The sequence below is a fragment of the Aethalodelphis obliquidens genome, unplaced genomic scaffold, assembly GCF_003676395.1.
Source record: "Aethalodelphis obliquidens isolate GAN/ISIS:26980383/991018 unplaced genomic scaffold, ASM367639v1 scaffold14, whole genome shotgun sequence".
Lineage (NCBI taxonomy): Eukaryota > Metazoa > Chordata > Mammalia > Artiodactyla > Delphinidae > Aethalodelphis > Aethalodelphis obliquidens.
The window spans coordinates 32,843,364-32,865,576 of record NW_020837958.1 but is presented as its reverse complement, the minus strand read 5'-3'; the positions used below and the strand labels follow the sequence as shown (position 1 = coordinate 32,865,576).

The 22,213-nt window shown below is 41.6% G+C and overlaps 1 protein-coding gene across 1 annotated transcript in view; it reads left to right on the top strand.

Moving 5' to 3' along the window:
* PARVA (parvin alpha) overlaps positions 1-21,805 on the top strand; it is a 181,791-nt gene extending 159,986 nt beyond the window's left edge. The window contains exon 14 of the mRNA XM_027115356.1: positions 19,753-21,805. Within this exon, the coding sequence (XP_026971157.1) occupies positions 19,753-19,829 (77 nt within the window). The 3' untranslated portion in view covers positions 19,830-21,805. The remainder of the gene's footprint in view (positions 1-19,752) is intronic.
* Positions 21,806-22,213: the final 408 nt, after the last annotated feature.

Sequence of the window (22,213 nt, the reverse complement as noted above, 5' to 3'; positions counted from 1 at the left end):
ATGATTTGGTCAGTGGCTGGAAATATGGGAAATGGTTCAACTTCCCTTCCCCATTCCCTTAGGGATAGTGTACAGACCAGTGGCAAAAATTTTAAACTCTGATAATGTCAAGTATTAACGAGGATGTACAAAAACTGCTGTTTCTGTTTGTCCTTATCAATACATTTAATATTTGTAATACCACTGTGGTATTAAATGCAGAATGATGGCCTGCCCCAAAATGTCCACATCCTAATGCCTGGGACCTGTTAATACCTTGCATGGTAAAAGGGACTTTACAGATGTGATTAAGTTGAGGATCTTGAGCTGGAGAGATTACCTTGGCTCATCTGGGTGGTTCCAGTGTAATCACAAGAGAAGAGGGAAGCAGAAGACTCATCAGAATGATGTAGCATGAGAAAGATTCAACCAGCCATTGATGGCTTTGAAGATGAAAGGGGGCCATGAGCCAAAGAATGCTGGTAGCCCCTAGAAGCTAGAAAAAGCAAGAAAACAGATTCTCCCCTAGTGTCTCCAGAAGCAAACACAACCCTGCTGATACCTTGATTTTATCCCAGTGAGACACATTTTGGACTCTGACCTTTAGAACTGTAAGATAATACATTTGGATTGTTTTAAGCCACCAAATTTGTGGTAATATGTTAAAGCAGCAATAGAAAACTAATATACCCTATGACCAGCAATTCCACTCATAAGTATGCATGTCCATATACTAGGACCCTAGTCCAAAAATATCCATGATAGACTAAACTGGAGAGTGCATCCCCAGGGAACAAGCTAGATAAGTTGGAGTATATTCATACCATGGATTATTACACAATGGCAACAATAAGAAAGAATGAACTGAGAAATCGCGTGAGAGACTTCTAGTTACTGTAGCATGAAGAGGTCAGTGATTATCCTCTGCAAAAAAAGCAAGTGTAAAACTGGACAAAATGATCAAAAACAGGCATTTCAAGGCACTGACTAGTTACCAGAAGTAGATAACAGACTGAGAAGCATTCTTGAAAAATGACAGAATATACTAGAATAATTATACCTCAATAAAACAATAAATTATACCTCAATGAAATTGTTTAAAGGATGAATCCTGTAAACAATTTTGAGGGAAAAAAAATCACAAAATAATATGCATAGTATGAGTATTTATATAAACTGTAAAAATAGATAAAACTACAGTCTGCTGTTTAAAGGTGCATATGTTGCTGGTGGAGCTATGAAGAAGAGCAAGGAGGTGATCACGATAAAAGTGAGGATTTTGGTTATCTTTGAAGGGTGAGAGAGGGTTGTGACCTGAATGCAGAGAGGAAGGTGGTGCTTCTAGGGTACTGACAATGTTTGTACCTGAGACATGGGTGGTGGTTACGTGAGGATTCCCTTAAAAGTATTTAAAACTGAACATATATATGTTGAATGTACTTTTCTGGATGCTTGTCATATGAAAAAATTTTAATATGTAAAGAAATGGCAAGATCACCAGATAGGGTAGCAGGCCACCACGAAAATGACCAATACCAAAGGATGGATTCTGTCTCAGTGGGGAATAGGGAGTAAACAGGAGAGCGAGACAGAGACTGAGGATGAGCTACATCCATTGGAGGTGGGATGGAGACTGGAACATGATGGACATCTTGGGGGCTGGGCTTACCCTGAGTAGGCAGCCTGTGGCCACCCAACTTATTCCAGCCCCCACCAGCTGGTGGCACTGAGCCACCAGGTTTCTTCCCACCTTAGTCAGGGAACTCAAAGATGGGGGTGGAGAGACTTCAGAGAAGGGAGGGGCCTCAGGCTGGGATGAGACAGGCTGGGGTAGCCCAAAGGGGTCCATGGAGGGCATAGCCACACAGGGCCATGTCCCCTTGTGTAAAGCCTGGGTTTCTGCATTAGCAGAGTTCCTCTCCCTCCTAGACTTCTGCATCTTTTAAAGAACCACAAACTCATTTCGGATGGTTCTCTGATGGATGGGAATTGTCACTAATGCCACTGAGTGAGAGGAGCAAACCTAGAGCCCTTTCCCCTTGACCAGAGGCCATTTTCTCCTCAGAGTGGTCTTGGGTCTGATTTGTCTCTTCCTTGGCCCCAGCCAACCAGACAGCCTCTGCTCTGGCTGTCTATCCAGGTGCCCTACCATCCTGACTGCCTGCTCCCAGATAGGGACTCTGGGCCAGCATAGAGAAATGATCAGAGCAGTGCTAACTTGCTAATCACGTAATTTATTAGCCCAGGGTTTTAAAGAGGCTCTATATTGCAGGGAGTCACAGATCATTCCCAGGAAGCCAAAGCTCTTCTCCTAGCTGAGATGGCCTACCCACTGGCCTACCCGGAACTACCTGTGTGGCTGTTGGTTTTCTTGAAAAGAACAGACAGTAAGCAGTGTCTCTGACTGTAGTTCCCCCCACCCCCACTTCACCAGGCCCACCTCATGGTGATCACCTGTAGGAAGAAGCAACTCAGATTTGCCAAGGAGCAGGGCTTAATCTTTGTGAATGGTACCCCCCTGGAGTTGTGCAGTGCCTAGACTTAACAGCTATACATAACAGCTCTGCTACTAGGCAAAGATGGGAAAGTGGGAAGGAAACTACCATTTAGGGAGCCCTTCATATGTTCCAGGTGTTTTTCATAAAACCCAGTTTTACCAGTGAGAAAACTGATACCAAGACATTAAATGACTTTACGCCTTTAACCCATTGTAGTGAAGATGGACTTCAAACTTCAGTGGGTGTTAAAATTAAAACAGAGGAGACATATCAAGATGGCAGAGTAGAAGGATTCAGAGCTCACCTCCCCCCATGAACGCCAAAAATACATCTACACGTGGAGTAATTTTCACTGAAAATTAACTGGAGATTGGCAGAAAGACTCTTGTACAACCAGCACTGTAAGAAAGATCCACACAGAATAGGGTAGGAAGGGAAGAGAAGTCATCAGGGACCTGTGCCCCTGGGAGGGGACTCAGAAGAGGAGGGGGATTACATGGACAGAGATCTCCCTGGGGAGGGAGCAGTTTGAGCCACATATTGGGCACGCCAGCCCTGAGGTCTAACACCAGGTGGACGAGTTCCCTTAGGCTTGACAATCAGTGGGACTAATAGGAGGGCTGTAAGAAACCTAGACTCCTCATGAAGAGCACACACACACTTGCTAGCTCCCAAAACAAGCGGAGGAAGCAGATTGAAACTGCTTGGGACTCTGACCGGTTTCCCACAACTGCCCCAGCCTGAGCGGAGTACACACTCCAGCCCCACCTGCTCCATGATGCTGCTCCACACTAAGGCAAGGGCTGCTGCGGCCAAGGGGAGTGCTCAGTTGTGAGGGATGGAGCTGGCTCAGACATAGAACAGCATCTGAAAGGGGCAGGAGAACCCATTACTGGTGCTTATGGAGGCAGCGCATTAGAAGCAGTCTGAGACCCTAGCTAGGGCTGGGACTGCCATGGCCCACACACAGACCCACACTGAGTGCCCAATCCAGCACTGCTCTGCTCTGAGATGAGGGTGCCAGTGATGGGACGGGGAGAGCGCACACACAGGGGGAACAGAGCCAGTTCAGACCCTACCCTCAGGGCTTCTGCTTCAGCAACTTGGGACCCAACCTTGCTCCAAATAAGGTGATATCAGCCACTGAGCAGAGCAGAAGGCCCAGCTCACACCTAGCTCTGGATCTAGCCCCTTCATCTCCAGCCCCACCTCCTACCAATGTGATACCTGCCAGAACACCATGGGGGAAGATGTGACTCATGCTCATGTCAGATCCAGCTCTCCCACCAAAGCTGCTGGGCACATGCAGACTGTATAGGCTCACGCCCATACAAGGACACCCATTCAAGACCAGAGTAGCTAACTGTTTCACCTAATCTCATAGAGACAGAGAAAGTTAGGCAAAAGGAGAAGACAGAGGAATTTGTTTCAATTGAAAGAACAAGAGAAAACCCCTGAAAAACAACCAATGAAATGAAAATAATAATTTATCAGATAAAGAGTTCAAAGCATTAGTAATAAGAATACTAACTGGATTACTGAAAAAAATAGATTAATCCAGTGAGAATTTTAATAAAGAACTAGAAAATATAAAAAAGTACCAGTCAGAACTGAAGAATACAATAAATGAAATGAAAAACATGCTAGAAGGAATTAACAGCAGACTAGGTAATACAGAAGAACGTGTAAGTGATCTGCAAGATAGAATAATGGAAATCACCCAGTCATAACAGCAAGAATAAAAAGAAATTTTAAAAAATAAGAACACTTTAAGGGACCTCTGGGACATCAAGCATGAAAAAAAAATCAGATTATGGGGGGGGGGGGTCCCAGATGGAGAAGAGGGAGAAAAGTGTCCAAAATGTATTTGATGAAATTACGGCTGAAAAATTCCTGAACCTGAAGAAGAAAACAGATATCCAGGTACAGGAAGCACAGAGGGTCCCAAACAAGATGAACCCAAACAGACCCACACCAAGACATATTATAATTAAAATGGCAAAAGTTAAAGAGAGAATTCCAAAGACAGCAAGAAAGAAAACAGAGTAATATATATCAGGGAACACCCATAAGGCTATCAGCTGATTTTTCTGCAGAAACTTTGCAGGCCAAAAGGGAGTGGTATGCTATATTTAAAATGCTGAAAGGGAAAAACCTGCAACCCAGGATACTCTACCCAGCAAAATTATCATTTAGAATTGATGGAGAGATACAGAACTTCTCAGGCAAGCAAAACTAAAGAGTTCATCAATACTAATATGACCCTAAAAGAAATGTTAAAGAGTCTTCTCTAAGTGGAAAATAGAAGGCTAATACAAGAAGTATCTATAGGAAAGGAAAAATCCCACTAGTAAAGCAAATATGTAGTAGAGGATGAGGATCAACCAATTAAATAAGCTAACATGAAGATTAAAAGACAAAAAACATTGTAAAATCAATTTTAACTGCAACAAACAGTGAAGGAATACACATGAAGATGTAAAAGAGGACATCAAAAACACAAAATGTTGGGGAGGGGAGTAAAAAAATGTAGATCTTTTAGAATGTGTTTGAACTTTGACTGTCAGTTACACATAGTTATAGGTCAACATATATGAACCCCATAGTAACAAATCAAAAACCTACAATAGATACACAAAAGATAGAGAGAAAGGAACACAAGCATACCACTAAAGAAAATCATCAAACCAAAAGGGAAGAAACTAAAAGAAGAACAGAGAAGAACTACAGAAACAGCCAGAAAACAAGTAACAAAATGGCAGTAAGTACATACCTATCAGTAATCACTTTAAATGTCAATAGACTAAATGCTCCAATCAAGACATAGGGCAGGGCTTCCCTGGTGGTGCAGTGGTTAAGAATCCGCCTGCCAATGCAGGGGACATGGGTTCGAGCCCTGGTCCAGGAAGATCCCATATGCCATGGAGCAACAAAGCCCATGCACCACAACTACTGAGCCTGTGCTCTAGAGCCCGCAAGCCACAACTACTCAGCCCATGTGCTACAACTACTGAAGCCCACACGCCTAGAGCCTGTACTCCAAAACAAGAGAAGCCACTGCAGTGAGAAGCCTGCGCACCCCAACGAAGGGTAGACCCCACTCGCCACAGCTAGAAAAGCCCACACGCAGCAACGAAGACCCAATACAGCCGTAAAGGAAGGAAGGAAGGAGGGAGGGAGGGAGGGAGGGAGGGAGGGAGAGAGAGAGAGAGAGAGAAAGAAAAAGAAAGAGAAAGAAAAAGAAAAAAAGAAAGAAAAGACAGAGCAGAAAGGAGCAATCAAAGCAATCAAGATGGTGGAGAAGCAGGATGTGAAGCTCACCTCTTGCCACAAATACATCAAAAGTACATCTACATGTGGAATGATTCTCACAGAATATCTACCAAATGCTGGCAGAAGACCTCTGACCTCTGAAAGGGCAAGAAAATCTCCATGTAACCGGGTAGAACAAAAGAAAAAATAAAGAGAAAAAAGAAAGTGAGAAAGGAATCTGAATGGGACCTGCACCCCTGGGAGGGAGCTCTGAAAGAGGAAAGCTTCCTGCACCCTGGGAAGTCCCGTCACCAAGTAGGGACATCAGCCAGGACAGAGCTTCAGAGCCTTGGAAGAGAACGCAAGAACCAGCTTGCAGCAGAAAGAATGCAGAGAGACCTGCACAGATGGTCAGTGCCACTGCTCTCCTCTCCCCAGTGCATCTGCCAGGGAAAGCATGGGCTGGGTGCAGAAGCTTGGGCTTTGGAGATCAGACCTGGGGAGAGGATTGGGATGGGCTGCATGGAAACAGCCTGAAGGGGCAACCACACCTGAGGGTGTATGCAGAGGAAGCCTGGGCCACCTTAGAGGCAAGGAGCCATTGTGCGGTGGCATGCAAGGGAAGGGGCAGGACCCACCATTACACTCTTTTTCCCTGCATGTGCTCTCAGCTGGCAGGACACTGCCTACAGGAGCTCCAGGAGCAGTCACAAGCTGCCACTGCCAGTGCCCCATTTCAGGAGCGGTTGTGAACTGCTTCCATTCCCATCACATGCTCTGGGGATATGCATGAGCCACCACCGCTGCTGAGAACCCCATGACTGGGCACCAGCTGCTGCATCTACACACTCCCTATTAAGGGGATAACAGCCAGCACATACTGAGGAAAGAGGTGACAAGCATCCATACTAAAAACAGCCCTTGCACCAAAAATACTAAACCCACACAAGCTACACAGGGGCACTTCCACATATAAACAGCCCTCCAAGACCTCAATAGATAATTGTTTCTCCTAAACTCACAGAATAAGAGAAGTATAAGTAAAATGAAGAAGCAGAGGAACCACTCCCAGTTAAAAGACCAAGAGAATTCCCCTGAAAGAACAATGAAACAGATCCCTTCAGCCTAATAGACACCAATTTCGAAAAGGAGATAAAGAAAATACTGAAGGAATTAGGAAAGGCTATCAACAGAAATGCAAAGTACTGCAGAAAGGAACTAGAAACTGTAAAGAGGAACCAAGGAAAATTAGAAAACTCATTTGCCAAGACAAAAACTGGACTAAAGGCAATGAATAGCAGAATAAATAATGCAGAAGAACAAATAAGTGACCTGGAAGATAGAATAATGAAAATCACACAGGACAGCAGACAAAGACCAATTTTAAAAAAATGAAAGCAATATAAGAGACCTATGGGATAATATAAAGTATGCCAATCTATGCATAATAGGGATTGTAGAAGGGGAAGAAAGAGAAAAGGGGATTGAAAGTGTATTTGAGGATATTATGGCTGAAAACTTCCCAAACCTAAAGAAGGAAACATATCCAGGTACAGGAAGCACAGAAGGTCCCAAACAAGGTAAACCCAAACAGACCTACACTGAAACATATTATAAAAAAAATGGCAAAAGTTAAAGAGAGGGTTCTAAAGGCAGCAAGAAAAACACAGAGTTCATTACAAGTGAACATAAGGCTATCAGCTGACGTCTCTACAGAAACGTTGCAGGCTAGAAGGGAGTGGAAAAAATATATTCAAAGTCCAGAAAGGGAAAAATCTGCAACCTAGGATACTCTACTCAGCAAAATTATCATTTAGAATAGAAGGAGAGATAAAGAATTTCTCAGAAAAGCAAAAACTAAAAGAATACAGCAATACTAAACCTATCCTAAAGGAAATATTGAAAGGTCTCCTATAAATAGAAAAGAAGTAAGAATATATAGGAAAGAGAAAATCACAATTGGAAAACAAATCACCTAAATAAGCGAGTACACAGATTTTTTTTTAAATTTCTGTGAAAGTGATGATAACCACAATGAACAGCAAAAGGATGAACATGAAGATGAAAAACAGGACATCAAAATCATGAAATGTGGGGGAGGAAGAACATGTAGCTTTTTTTTTTTTCTTTTCCTAGAATGTGTTTGAGCCTATATGACCACCAGTCTAAGGTGAGTAGATACATGATGGGGTTAACGTACTTGAAAAACAGGCTAACCACAAATCAAAAACATACAATAGATTCACACAAAAAAAAAAAACAAAAAATGAGAACATAAGTATAATACAAAAGAAAATCATCAAACCACAAAAAGAAAGGGACAAAGAGGAAATATTAAATCAATGGGGAAAAGTGTTAAAATGGCAATAAATAGATATCTATCAATAATTACCTTAAATGTCAATAGACACAATGCTCCAATCAAAACACACAGAGCAGCAGAGTGGATTTTTTAAAAAAGAGCCTACAATATGCTGCCTACAAGAGACCCACTTTAGGGCAAAGGATATACATAGATTGAAAGTGAGGGGATGGAAAAAGATATTTCAAGCAAACGGGAATGAAAAAACAGAGGTTACAATTCTCATATCAGACAAAATAGACTTTAAAACATAGGCCATAAAGAAAGATAAAGGACACTGTATAATGATAAAAGAATCAACACAGGAAGAGGATTGTACACTTGTCAACATACATGCAAAATAGACAAAATAGACTTTAAAACATAGGCCATAAAGAAAGATAAAGGACACTGTATAATGATAAAAGGATCAACACAGGAAGAGGATTGTACACTTGTCAACATACATGCACCTAATATAGGAGCACCCAAATACATAAAACAAATACTAACAGACATAAAGAGAGAAAATGACAGTAATATAATAATAGTAGGAGACTTTAACACCCCACTTATATCAATGGACAGCTCTTCTAGACAGAAGATTAATAAGGTAACAGAGATCTTAAATGATACAGTAGAACAGTTATACATAATTGATATTTTCAGGACATTACATCCAAAAAATCAGAATACACATTCTTTTCAAGTGCACATGGAATATTCTCTAGAATTGACCACACACTAGGGTACAAATCAAGCCTCAACAAATTTAAGAGTATAGAAATTATCTCAAACATCTTTTCTGACTACACCAGCATGAAACTAGAAATCAACCACAGAAAAAGAAACGAGAAAAAAATGATTACATGGAGATTAAACAACGTACTACTAAAAAACAACTGGATCAACGATGAAATCAAAAAGGAAATTTAAAAATACCTTGAGACAAATGACAGTGAAAACACACCATACAAAATCTTTGGGGTGCAGCAAGAGCAGTTCTCAGAGGAAAGTTCATAGCGACACACACCTTTCTCAGAAAACAAGAAAAATCAAGTAAACAACCTAACCCACACTTAAAAGAATTAGAAAAAGAACAAACAAAACCTAAAGTCAGCAGAAGGAAATAATAAAGATCAGAGAGGAAATAAATAAAATAGAGATTTAAAAAACAATAGACATTCTCTGACATAAATCGCAGCAGGATTTTTTTTGATCCACCTCGTAGAGTAATGAAAATTAAAACAAAGATAAACAAATGGGACCTAATTAAACTTAAAAGGTTTTGCACAGCAAAGGAAACCATAAACACGAAAAGACAACCGACAGAATGGGAGAAAATATTTGCAAAGGAAGCAACTGACAAGGGATTAATCTCCAAAATATACAAACAGCTCAAGCAGCTCAATATCCAATAAAACCAAAAAACCCAATCAAAACATGAAGATCTAAATAGACGTTTCTCCAAAGAAGACATACAGATGTCCAAAAAGCACATGAAAAGATGCTCAACATCACTAATTATTAGAGAAATGCCAATCAAAACTACAATGAGGTATCACCTCACAGTGGTCAGAATGACCATCATCAAAAAAATCTACAAATAGTAAATGCTAGAGAGGATGTGGAGAAAAGGGAACCCTCCTACACTGTTGGTGGGAATGTAATTGGTACAACTATTATGGAGAACAGTATGGAGGTTCCTTAAAAAACTAAAAATAGAACTACCATATGATCCTGCAATCCCACTCCTGGACATCTACCCAGATAAAACCATAATTCAAAAAGATACATGCACCCCTATGTTCATTGCAGCACAATTTACAATAGCCAGGACATGGAAGCAAACTAAATGTCCATCAACAGAGGAATGGATAAAGAAGATGTGGTGTGTGTGTATGTATGTATTTATTTTTATATATATATATATATATATATATATATATATATATATATATCACAATGGAATATTACTCAGCCATAAAAAAGAATGAAAGAATGTCATTTGCAGCAACATGGATGGACCTAGAGATTGTCATACTGAGTGAAGTAAGTCAGACAGAGAAAAACAAATATCATATATCGCTTATATGTGGAATCTTAAAAAATGTTACAAATGAACCTATTTACAACACAGAAATAGAGTCACAGATGTAGAAAACAAAGTTATGGTTACCAGGGGGGAAAAGGAGGGGAGGGATAAACTGGGAGATTGGAATTGACATACACACACTACTATATATAAAGTAGATTACTAAAAGACCTACTGTATAGCATGGGGAATTCTTCTCAATACTCTGTAATGACCTACATGGGAAAAGAATTTTAAAAAGAGTGGATATATGTATATGTATAACTGATTCACTTTGCTGTACAGCAGAAACTAACACAACATTGCAAATCAACTATACTTCAATAAAAATTAAATTTTAAAAAACAATAGGAAAAAAAATCAATAAAACCAAGAGCTGGTTCTTTGAAAGGGTAAACAAGATTGACACACCTCTAGCCAGGCTCACCAAGAAGAAAAGAGAGAGAACCAAAATAAACAAAATAAGAAATGAAAAAGGAGACACAACAACCCATACCACAGAAATACAGAAAACCATAAGAGAATACTATGAACAATTATATGCCAACAAATTCAACAATCTAGAAGAAATGGACAAGTTTCTAGAAACATACAGCCCACCAAAATTGAATCAAGAAGAAACAGATAATTTGAACAGACCGATCACTAGAGATGAAGTAGAATCTGTAATTTTAAAACTCCCTACAAACAAAAGTCCAGGACCAGATGGCTTCACAGGTGAATTCTACCAAACATACAAACAAGAACTTTTACCGATCCTTCTCAAACTCTTCCAAAAACTTGAAGAGGAGGGAACACTCCTAAAGACATTCTATGAAGCCACAATCATCTTGATACCAAAACCAGCAAAGTCCTAGCCAGCCACAGCAATCAGATGAGAAAAAGAAATAAAAGGTATCCAAATTGGAAGGGAAGAGGTAAAATTGTCATTATATGCAGATGTCATGATTCTGTATAGAGAAAACCCTAAAGACTCCACAAAAAAACTACTAGAGCTGATAAATGAATTCAGCAATGTAGCAGGCTACAAGATTAACAAGATTCTTTTTTTTATAGTTTCCTTTGCTGTGTAAAAGCTTGTAAGTTTGATTAGGTCCCATTTGTTTATTTTTGTTTTGTACATATGTACAATGGAATACTATTCAGCCATAAAAAAAGAACAAAATAATGCCATTTGCAGCAACATGGATACAACTTGAGATTATCATACTAAGTGAAGTAAGTCAGAAAGAGAAAGACAAATACCATATGATATCACTTATACGTGGAATCTAAAATATGACACAAATGAACCTATCTACAAAACATAAACGGACTCACAGACATAGAGAACAGTCTTGTGCTTGCCAAGGGGGAGGGAGTTGGGGGAGGGATGGAATGGGAGGTTTGGGTTAGCAGAGATAAGCTATTATATATGCAATGGATAAACAACAAGGTCCTACTGTATATTCAGTATCCTATGATAAACCATAATGGAAAAGAATATATATATATGTATGTGTGTGTGTGTGTGTGTGTGTGTGTGTGTGTGTATATCTGAATCACTTTTCTGTACAGCAGAAATTAACACATTGTAAATCAACTATACTTCAATATAAATAAATAAATAGATAGATATATTCTAAAAGAAAAGAAGACACAGCGTGGCTGATTGGATAAAGAAAAAAATGCCCATCTAAATGCTGCGTACAAGAGACTCACTTCAGAACTGAAGATACACACAGACTGAAAGTGAGGGGAAGGAAGAATATATCATGCAAATGGAAAGACCAAAGCAGGAGTAACAATACTCATATAAGACAAAATAGACTTTAAAACAAAGTCTATAGCAAAAGAGAAGGGCATGAAATAATGATAAAGGGGGGCTTCCCTGGCGGCGCAATGGTTGAGAGTCTGCCTGCCGATGCAGGGGACATGAGTTTGTGCCCGAGTCTGGGAAGATCCCACGTGCTGCGGAGCGGCTAGGCCCATGAGCCATGGCCACTGAGCCTGCACGTCCGGAGCCTGTGCTCTGCAACAGGAGAGGCCACAACAGTGAGAGGCCCACGTACCGCAAAATAATAATAATAATAATAATAATGATAAAGGGATCAATACAAGAAGAGGATGTAATACTTGTTAACATATATGCACTTAAATATATAAAGCAAACATTGACATAACAGGAGAAATTGACAGTAATACAGTAATAGTAGGGGACTTTTTTAAATTTATTTTTTGGCTGTGTTGGGTCTTTGTTGCTGCACACGGGCTTTCTCTAGTTGCAGCAAGTGGTGGCTACTCTACGTTGCAGTGTGTGGGCTTCTCATTGCAGTGGCTTCTCTTGTTGTGGAGCACGGGCTCCAGGCACACAGGCTTCAGTAGTTGTGGCACAGCATGTGGGATCTTCCCAGACCAGGGCTCAAACCTGTGTCCCCTGCATTGGCAGGCAGATTCTTAGCCACTGTGCCACCAGAGAAGTCCCAGTTGGGGACTTTAATACCCACTTACATCAATGAACAGATCACCAGAAGAAAATTAGTAAGGAAACAGTGATCTTAAATGACATATTACATTAGTTGGACCTAATAGATATCTACATTCCACCCAGAAACAGCAGAATACACGTTTTTTTCAAGTGCACATGGAATGTTCTCCAGGATAGAGCACATGCTAGACCACAAAACAAGTCTCAACAAATTTAAGAGGATAGAAATTATATCAAGCATTTTCCTACACAATGGTATGAAACTAGAAATCCGCTACAGGAAGAAAAATGGGAAAAGCACAAACACATGGAGACTAAACAGTGTTCTACTTTAAAAAAGTGGTGGGTCAATGAAAAAATCAAAAAAGAAAGCAGAAAATACCTCGAGACAAACGAAAATGGAAACACAACTTTCCAAAATCTGTGGGATGCAGGAAAAGCAGTTCTAAGAGGGAACCTTATAGCAATACAGGACTATTTAAAGAAATAAGAAAAAAATCTCTAATAAACAATCTAACTGACCATCTAATGGAATTAGAGAAAGAAGAACAAACAAAGCCCAAAGTTAGCAGAAGGAAGGAAATAATAAAGATCAGAGAGTAAATAAATAAAATAGAGACCAAAAAAAAAAAAAAACCCAAATATCAATGAAACCAAAAGCTGGCGTTTTTTTGAAAAGATAAACAAAATTGACAGATTTTTACCCAAGCTCACCAAGGGAAAAAAAAGAGAGAGAGAGAGGATCCCAAAAAACAAAATAAGAAATGAAAGAAGAGAAATAACAACCAATATCACAGAGATACAAAAAAATCATAAGAGAATACTATGAACAGTTATATGCCAAAAACTTGGACAACCTAGAAGAAATGGTCAAATTTCTAGAAACATACAACCTTCCAAGACTGAATCAGGAAGAAACAATCTGAACAGAGTGATCACTAGTAGTGAATTGAATTTGTAATTTTAAGAAAACCAAACAAACAAACAAACAAAAAGAAAAAAACTCCCAGCAAACAAAAGTCCAGAAAGCTTCACAGGGAAATTCTACCAAACATATAAAGAAGAACTAATATCATCCTTCTCAACTGTTAAAAAAATTGAAGAGGAGAGAACATTTGTAAATTCATTCTACAAGGCCATCATTACCTTGATACCAAAATCAGGCAAAGACACTACAAAAAAAAAAAAAGAAAGAAAATTGCAGGCCAATATCTAAGATAAATATAAACAAAAATTCTCAACAAAATATTACCAAACCAAATTCAACAATATAAAAATCCCAAAATCAAGTGTGATTTATTCCAGGAATGCAAGGATGGTTCAATATCCCCAAATCAATATGATACATCACATTAACAAAAAGAAGGATAAAAATCACACGATTATCTCAATAGACACAGAAAAGGCATTTGACAAAATTCAACATCCATTCATGACAAAAATTCTCATCAAGTTGTTATAGAAGGAACATATCTCAATATAATAAAGGCAATTTATGACAGACTCACAGCTAACACCATACTCAACAATGAAAAGTTAAAAGCTTTTTCTCTAGAACCAGGAACACGACAAGGATGCCCATTCTCACCACTTCTGGTTAACATAGTTTGGAAGTCCTAGCCATAACAATCGGAAAAGAAATAGAAATAAAAGGCATCCAACCACATGGGAAGAAGTAAAACTGTCACTATTTGTAGATGACATGATACTATGTATTGAAAACTCTAAAGTCTCCACCAAAAAATGATTAGAACTAATAAGTGATTTCAGTAAAGTTGCAGGATATAAGAATACCTAGGAATAAACTTAACTAAGGAGGTGAAAGTCCTATAATCTGAAAAACATAAAACACTTATGAAGGAAATTGAAGACAATACAGAGAAATGGAAAGATATCCCATGTTCATGGATTGGAAGAATTAATATTGTTAAAATGTCCATACTACCCAAAGCAATCTACAGATTTAACACAATCCCTACCAAAATACCCATGACGTTTTTCACAAAACTAGAATAATCCTAAGACGTATATGTAACCACAAAACACCCCAAATTGCAAAAGCAATCTCAAGAAAAAAGAACAAAGCTGAAGGAATCACTCACCCTGACTTTAGACCAAACTACAAAGCTACAGTAATCAAAATAGCATGGTGCTTGCACAAAAACAGACACATAGATCAATGGAATAGAATAGTGAGCCCAGAAATAAACCCACACACTTGCGGTCAATTAATCTAAAACAAAGGAGGCAAGAATATATGATGGGAAAAAAGTCTCTTCAATAAGTGGTACAAGGAAAACTGGACAGCTACATGTAAAAGAATAAAATTAGAACACTTGTTCATATCATATACAAAAATAAACTCAAAATGAACGGAAGACCTAAATTTAAGACCTGAAACCATAAAACTCCTAGAGGACAACATAGGCAGAACACTCTTTGACATAAGTTGTAGCAATATTTTGGGGGATCTCTCTCCTAACACAAAAGAAATAAAACCAAAAATAAATAAATGGGACCTAATTAAACTTAAAAACTTGCACAGCAAAAGAAATATTGACAAAATGAAAAGACAACCTACTGAATGGAAGAAAATATTTGCAAATGATATTACCAGTAAGTGGTTAGTTTCCAAAATATATAAATAGCTTATACAACTCAATATCAAAAAGTCAAACAACCTGATTAAAAAATGGGCAGATGTGCATCTGGAGCTTGTGCTCTGCAACGGGAGAGGCCGTGACAGTGAGAGGCCCGCGCACCGTGATGAAGAGTGGCCCCCGCTCACCGCAACTAGAGAAAGCCCTTGCACAGAAACAAAGACCCAACACAGCCAAAAATAAATAAATAAAGAAGCTTTCATTTAAAAAAAAAGGGCAGAAAACCTGAATAGACATTTTTCTGAAGAACATGTACAGATGACCAACAGGCACATGAAAAGATGCTCAACATGGCTAATCATCAGAGAAATGCAAATCAAAACAATAATGAGATATCACATCACACCTGTCAGAATGGCTACCATCAAAAAGTCTGCAAATAATAAATGCTGGAGAGGGTGTGGATAAAAGAGAACCCTTCTACACTTTTGGTGGGAATGTAAACTGTTGCAACCACTATGGAAACAGTATGGAGCTTCCTCCAAAACTAAAAATAGAACTACCATATGATCCAGCAATTCCACTGCTGGGTATATATCTGGAAAAGATGAAAACTAATTCAAAAAGATACATGCACCCTGATGTTCACAGCAGCACTATTTACAATAGCCAAGACATGGAAGCAACCCAAGTGCTCATCAACAGATGAATGGATCAAGAAGATGTGGTATATATATAATATGGAATACTACTCAGCCATAAAAAAGAATGAAATAGTGCCATTTGCAGCAATGTGGATGGACCTAGAGAATACTATGCATAGTGAAATAAGCCAGAGAAAGACAAATACTATATGATTTCACTTATATGTGGAATCTAAAAAATAAAACAAATTAATATAACAAAACAGAGACTCACAGATATGAGAACAAACTAGTGATTACCAGGGGGGAAAGGGAATGAGGGAGGGGGAAAATAGTGGTAGGGGATTAACAAACTACTATGCCTAAAATAAATAAGCAAGGATATACTGTACAGCATAGGAAAATATAGCCATTGTTTTATAATAACTTTAAATGGAGTAAAATCTACAGAAATATTGAATCACTGTGTTGTATACCTGAAACTAATATAACACTGTAAATCAACTATACTGTAAATCAGCAATAAAAGGAAAAAGAAATAAATTGGAGTAAATTAAATGGTCATTTTGAAACATTCTCCCATATTGGACATTTTCTTTCTCTAGCAATCTTAGAACTCCCCTGTCTTTAAAGGGAACAACAGGGCTTCCCTGGTGGCGCAGTGGTTGAGAGTCCGCCTGCCGATGCAGGGGACACAGGTTCGTGCCCCAGTCCGGGAAGATCCCACATGCCGCGGAGCGGCTGGGCACATGAGCCATGGCCGCTGAGCCTGCGCGTCCGGAGCCTTTGCTCCACAACAGGAGAGGCTACAACAGTGAGAGGCCCGCGTAGCGCAAAAAAAAAAAAAAAAAAAAGGGGAACAATAAATCCTCCCGCCTCCATCCATAGCTCTCCTTCCTCAGGCTCCCAAGTTCATCCTTTGCACCCATGCCCATTGCCTCCACCTCTCATCTGCCCATTCTGCTGTTCACACCTTGCCACCACCTGCACATGGCCTTGCTCTCTCCCAAGCCACCAGCAGGACCATGTCCCCTGGGAACTCTTTCCAGCCCTTACCCTCTTCACCCTCTTGGGAGCATGTGGCTCTATTGGTCATCCCCTCTTTCTGGAATTTTCTTTCTTGGCTTCCAGGACATTGGGAAATCATTCATGCATTTATTTATTAATATCTTTTGAGGTCTGTGCATGCCAGGTACTGGGCCAGGCACTGGAGCAAAACAAGATCAACTCTCTGCAGTCATGTTGGTCACACTCCGAGCAGAGGCAGATTTCATTAGATAAGCACACAAACCACTGCTTGAGAACTGGAGTGAGTGCTATGAAGGAAGAGTGTGGGGGTTTTGAGAACATAAGACAGGATGCCCTCACCAAGGCCAGGTGTCAAGGCTTCACTCAGGAGGCAGTGCTTTGAGCTGAGGTCTGCAAGAGGATCAGGAGGCAGCTACTTGGGAAGAACAATCTAGATGTTGCAACAGCATGTGCAGAGGCCAAGATGATGGAGGAGCACAGCCTATTGGGACGTTGTGAAAGGAAGCCCCTGTGACCAGTGCAGAGTGAATGAGGGGAACGTGGCATGAAGTGAGACTGGAAGGGTGGGCCGGAGTCAGCTTTTGCCTTGTAAAACCATGGATTAGGATTCTGGACTTTATCTTATGTGAAATAGCTGTGTGGGCATACAAGTTGTGACCTGCACAATCCCTGGGGCCAGAGTTATATTGTAGTCTGTGGTAATGATACCTTGGAAATATGAAGATGTGCCCTGGAGTTGTGCAGTGTGCATCCTGCACAACCATACCCAGAAGCCAAATAGTCTAGCTGCAGTGGGTAGAATGGACTGGAGAGGGCAAGAGGCTTTGAGGAGCCCAGTTAGGAGCCTGCTGCAGTGGCCCCAATGTCAGCCTACTTTCCCCTTCACGCTCACTCCCTTAGTGAGCTCACCTTTGTCCCTGTCTGCCTTTCTAGCAGTTCCTTCTTAGGGTAACTTCCTAATCTTTGACTTGGGTGGAATTTAAGGAACACTCATCGCCAAGCAGTCAGCGGAGGACAGGAATCAGCCCAGAGGACATAGGACCTACCTGACAGGGCGATTCAGCATTAGCAAGGCAAGGTAGCAGGGCTCAGCCACTGGGCAGGGTCCAAGCTGGAGGCTCACGTACGTGCACAAACCAGCATGGGAGCAGAAAGGAAGCTGAGCTCCAGGCCTCACGGGTGGTCCCTGAGCCCCTGGTCTATCCCAAGAGAGCTTGAAGCAGAGTCTGAACCCAGCAGGGGTGGAGTAGGATTGGTCTACAACCGGGACTAAGGCCTGGGAGGGGGCAGGCAGGATGGGGCCCAGGGGTTTGGGGAGCCCTAAGGAGATTCCCCAGCCCTGGGCCCTTGGCTTATGGCCCAGTAGGTGTTGATCTTTGCGGGGCCTAGGGCCTGGGCACACCTGACTGTGGCAGCTACAACTGCAAGAGTCCCAAGGCTAAGACCTGGAACCACAGCCCAGCCTGCCAGAGCCACCGGCCTCCCGCTCTGCTGGTCCTGGACGATCCCTGTTCCTGTTGATCATGCTGCTGCTGGAGCCCTGACATTGTCCCCCAATCCCTTCCCTCCCAGTGACTCAGCCTCCCACCTTTGAAACCCAGAGCATTTATTATTTTCTATTATTTTCTCTTACATCATTTACTTCATCAGACCTTCTGCACAGTTAGGGTTTTTTTCAAATAACTTTAGTGAAATATTATCCAACAAGCCACCATATAACCAGCACCCAGCTCAAGGGATACAGCAATCCCAGCTCCCCAGACTTCCTTCCGCTTGCTCTTTTTGGACACAATCTTCAACCTCAACTCTCCTGACTTATATAGTCATCAGGCTTTTGCCTTTTTCCTTCTTTTTTTTTTTTTTAAACTTCTCCTTTTCCTTCTATTACCTCAGTCTGCATCCCTAAGTAGTAGGCAGAGTTCCTTTCTTTATGTTTTCACTATGCCAGTTCCTCAGGGAAGGCACTCCCACAGGGGTGTGAGTGCAGAGGGGCAAGTGCAGGGTGGGGCCTTGGGGGGCAGGAGAAGGCAGAGGAGTCCACAGAGGGTTAGAGGGGCAGCCAGAGGAGGTGACCAGTAAAGAGAAGGAAGAGAGGGAGGGGTCAGGGGAAGTGAGGGCGGGAGGAAATGGTTGTATAAAAGCTCAGGACCCACGGTGGAACTCTCCTGAAAATATAATCCAGCTCCCAGCCTCAAACCTGGCCGCCTTGCTCTGTCCTTAATCTTTCAGATGACACAATCTATTGAGTACTCCCTGCCGGGTGGGCTTCTCTGCCCTTTAGGGGCCCTCCCTCCCGTCTTAAGGGAGAGGCAGCTTAGTTCTCCTAACTCACCACCTCGTCCCCCAGTGTAGCTGCAGGCCCTCCCCTCCTTGCCACCCCTCACGGCTGGCTCTGTGGGGCAGGGTGAAGGCAGAGGGAGAGGGGCCCCGAGAGACAGGTGAGACCCAGGGCACAGAGTCGGGTCAGGGTCCTCTCGCCTGGGATTCTGTTTCCAGGGCGAAGACTACATGCTCTGGGGTCTGCTTTCTTTCAGTGAGCGATGAGACGCCCATGCCCCAGCACCTCTGCCCCTCGCGGCCCCCTGCTCTGAATTCTTGCTGCACACACTGCCCATCCTTCAACACCCACCTGCCCCTGGTTGTCTCATGGGGATGCTCTTCTCTCCCAGCAGGACAGGGAGCTAGCTCTTCAGGAGCACAGAATGGTGTCCTATGGGAGAGGGGAGACACCCTCCCCAGGACCATGCTGGGCACGTGGTGGGTGGCAGAAGGAAGAGGACACCCAATGCCAGTTTGGGGCCATGTGGCACCACTGAAGCAATGTGTGTTTTTTTGTTTTCTATGCAGACATCGTCAACTGTGACCTGAAATCCACACTGCGAGTGTTGTACAACCTCTTCACCAAGTACCGGAATGTGGAGTGAGGGGCAGACTGGACCGTCCCCTGAACCGCCTTAACCTGCTTATTCCTGTCTCTTGCTCTGTGCTCTCTCCCAAGTCCGCCTGCTCTATTCCCAGAGACAGTGGAAACTGAGATTAGGAAGGAAATGATCAGTAACTCAGGGGGCTGACCCACACCTCCCAGGCTCTGAAGCTGACCCTGCAATGGCTTGTGAAGGTTGTTGCCATCCTGGTGCCAGGTCCAGATTTCCCTCAGTGTGATCTGGAAACAACTTAGGCACAAGAGCCCACCCACCCACCCACCCTCAGAAGATGAAAATAAAGATAATAGTTACCATTTAATGGGTGTAACCTATGGGCTGGACACCACACTAAGTGCTCTGAGCTACTCAAACTCACAAATACTCATGACTCCCATTGAAGCAGATGTTATCAGCCCCTTTTACAGATACGGAAACTGAGGCTCAGAGAGGTTACATGACTTGCCAGTAGCTGCCATTTGTTTTTCTTCTTTGAAGAACATATGTGTTAATAACCAGCCCGTTGCATTGCAGTCTCTGCACATTCTATCCTTGTGTGTGTGTGTGTGTGTGTCTACGTGTGCACCTGTGTGTTCCAAGAAGACAGGAGCCCCCTGATCTCACCACCAGGCAGGCTAGGTCAGGGCTCAGTGATTCACACTGAAATTGGCAAATCAAATTTCACCCAATTAATAGTGTGTGCGTGGCAGGAGTCATGTCCCTCAAATCCTTCGCAAATGAAAATTACTCTTAATTCCTTCAGATTTGTAATAACCCCTTACTCTGGTTTCAGGGTGACATTTGGGGTAGATTCTGTTTAAAATTAATGGAGTGGCACATTTTGCAGCCTTCTTGCTTGATTGCATGTAATGGAAGTGCCCTATATTTTCCTACAAAATAAGTCCTCAATTCACTATCGTTAGGCAAATGTACAATATACCCAGGCACCACAGAGAGCTGGGCGCGGGCCCATGCGAGCAGGGCTTGGGAAATAGGGCTCTTCAACAGGGACCCTTGAGCTTAAAGAAAGGAACTCCTTTTTGCCCTCTAATTGATCATTTAGACCATTTCTGGCTAAGTCTGCCCACATGCAATTACTGGCTAATTCAGGCGAGGAAAAATGTAAGTTATTTAGACCCAAGCTGAGTGGTTTCCTTGCGTGGGTTACCCACAGGCTTGCAGTTACATGGATCCCCTCTACGTGAACCCAGGTTTGGAATACAGGGCTCTAGTTGTCCCAGCCTGCGGGGCCTGGAGGGATAGGAAAGGGGCTGAAGTGGGGGTGACTAGGAGGACAAGAAGCGTGGGGCAAATACTTGCACACTTAGTATGCATGGGACCCCCTTAGACCGAAGGTTCCAGCTTGGGGTACTTAACACTTGTACTCATAAGTTGACCAAGCCCTTAGGATAATTAATAACTTGTACTGATATTATATCTTCATTATAGAATTTTCCTAAGTATGCTCAGTGGACACCAGTCTGTATCCCCACCGCCAGAAGTCTATGCCTGCTTTGTCACTACTTTAGGCCCAATTGCCCAAAGCCCATCCCTAGTTTGAGGAATTCACTGTGATCTCTGTCTACACCACCCAGAGGGAGGCCTCCCATCATGTCCAAAACATTCCTTCCAGCTTTTCATCACTTCTTACTCTATGGTCTAGCTGCAGTCACTCAGAACCCATGCAATTTCGATATACTACCTATTTCTGGGGAGATTTTGCTCTAAGAAAGAAGTATTAGCATAATGAGCATTAAGGATAGAAAGAAAATGTACTCTCTGGGTCAATTTGTGCAAAAGTATACAATTCTTTTTACATAATTAGTGAAACATTTCATTTGTCATTACGAAACACTAAATACTGTGATATTTGTTTGCTCTTTTAAATTCCTGATAGCAAATCAACATAAATAATTGCTTTGTCTCCTTGAGCAATACTAAAGCGGGATGAAATAAATAATGGATTCATTTAAACGTGCTTTGCTATATGAATTTTGTCTCCTTTTTTTGTGTTCTTATATTCAAGCTGCAAGTGGACAGTGGACAAGTGGCCTTATGAAGAGCATTCTTTTTTTATATTTTACAAATACACTGTATGAAGACACATCAGAATACTCGGAAACTTTTTTAATAGCAGGTCTAGTTTATCAGAAAATTGTGTTTTGAGACTGAGGTCTTCGCCACAGTCCAGAATCCCAGCGCCTGGGCCTGGTTTTATGATGCTGCCGTCTCATTTAGAGGTTTTGTTTAGGTTCTGGAACCTTCTGCCTAATACATGACTATGTTTTTGAAGGGGGGTAAAAGGCATCAGGAAGCAAGCCAGACTTAACCCTCATCTCTTTTAAAAGAAAAAAGAAAAGCTAAGGCAAGAATCAAGTCTCTGTAGG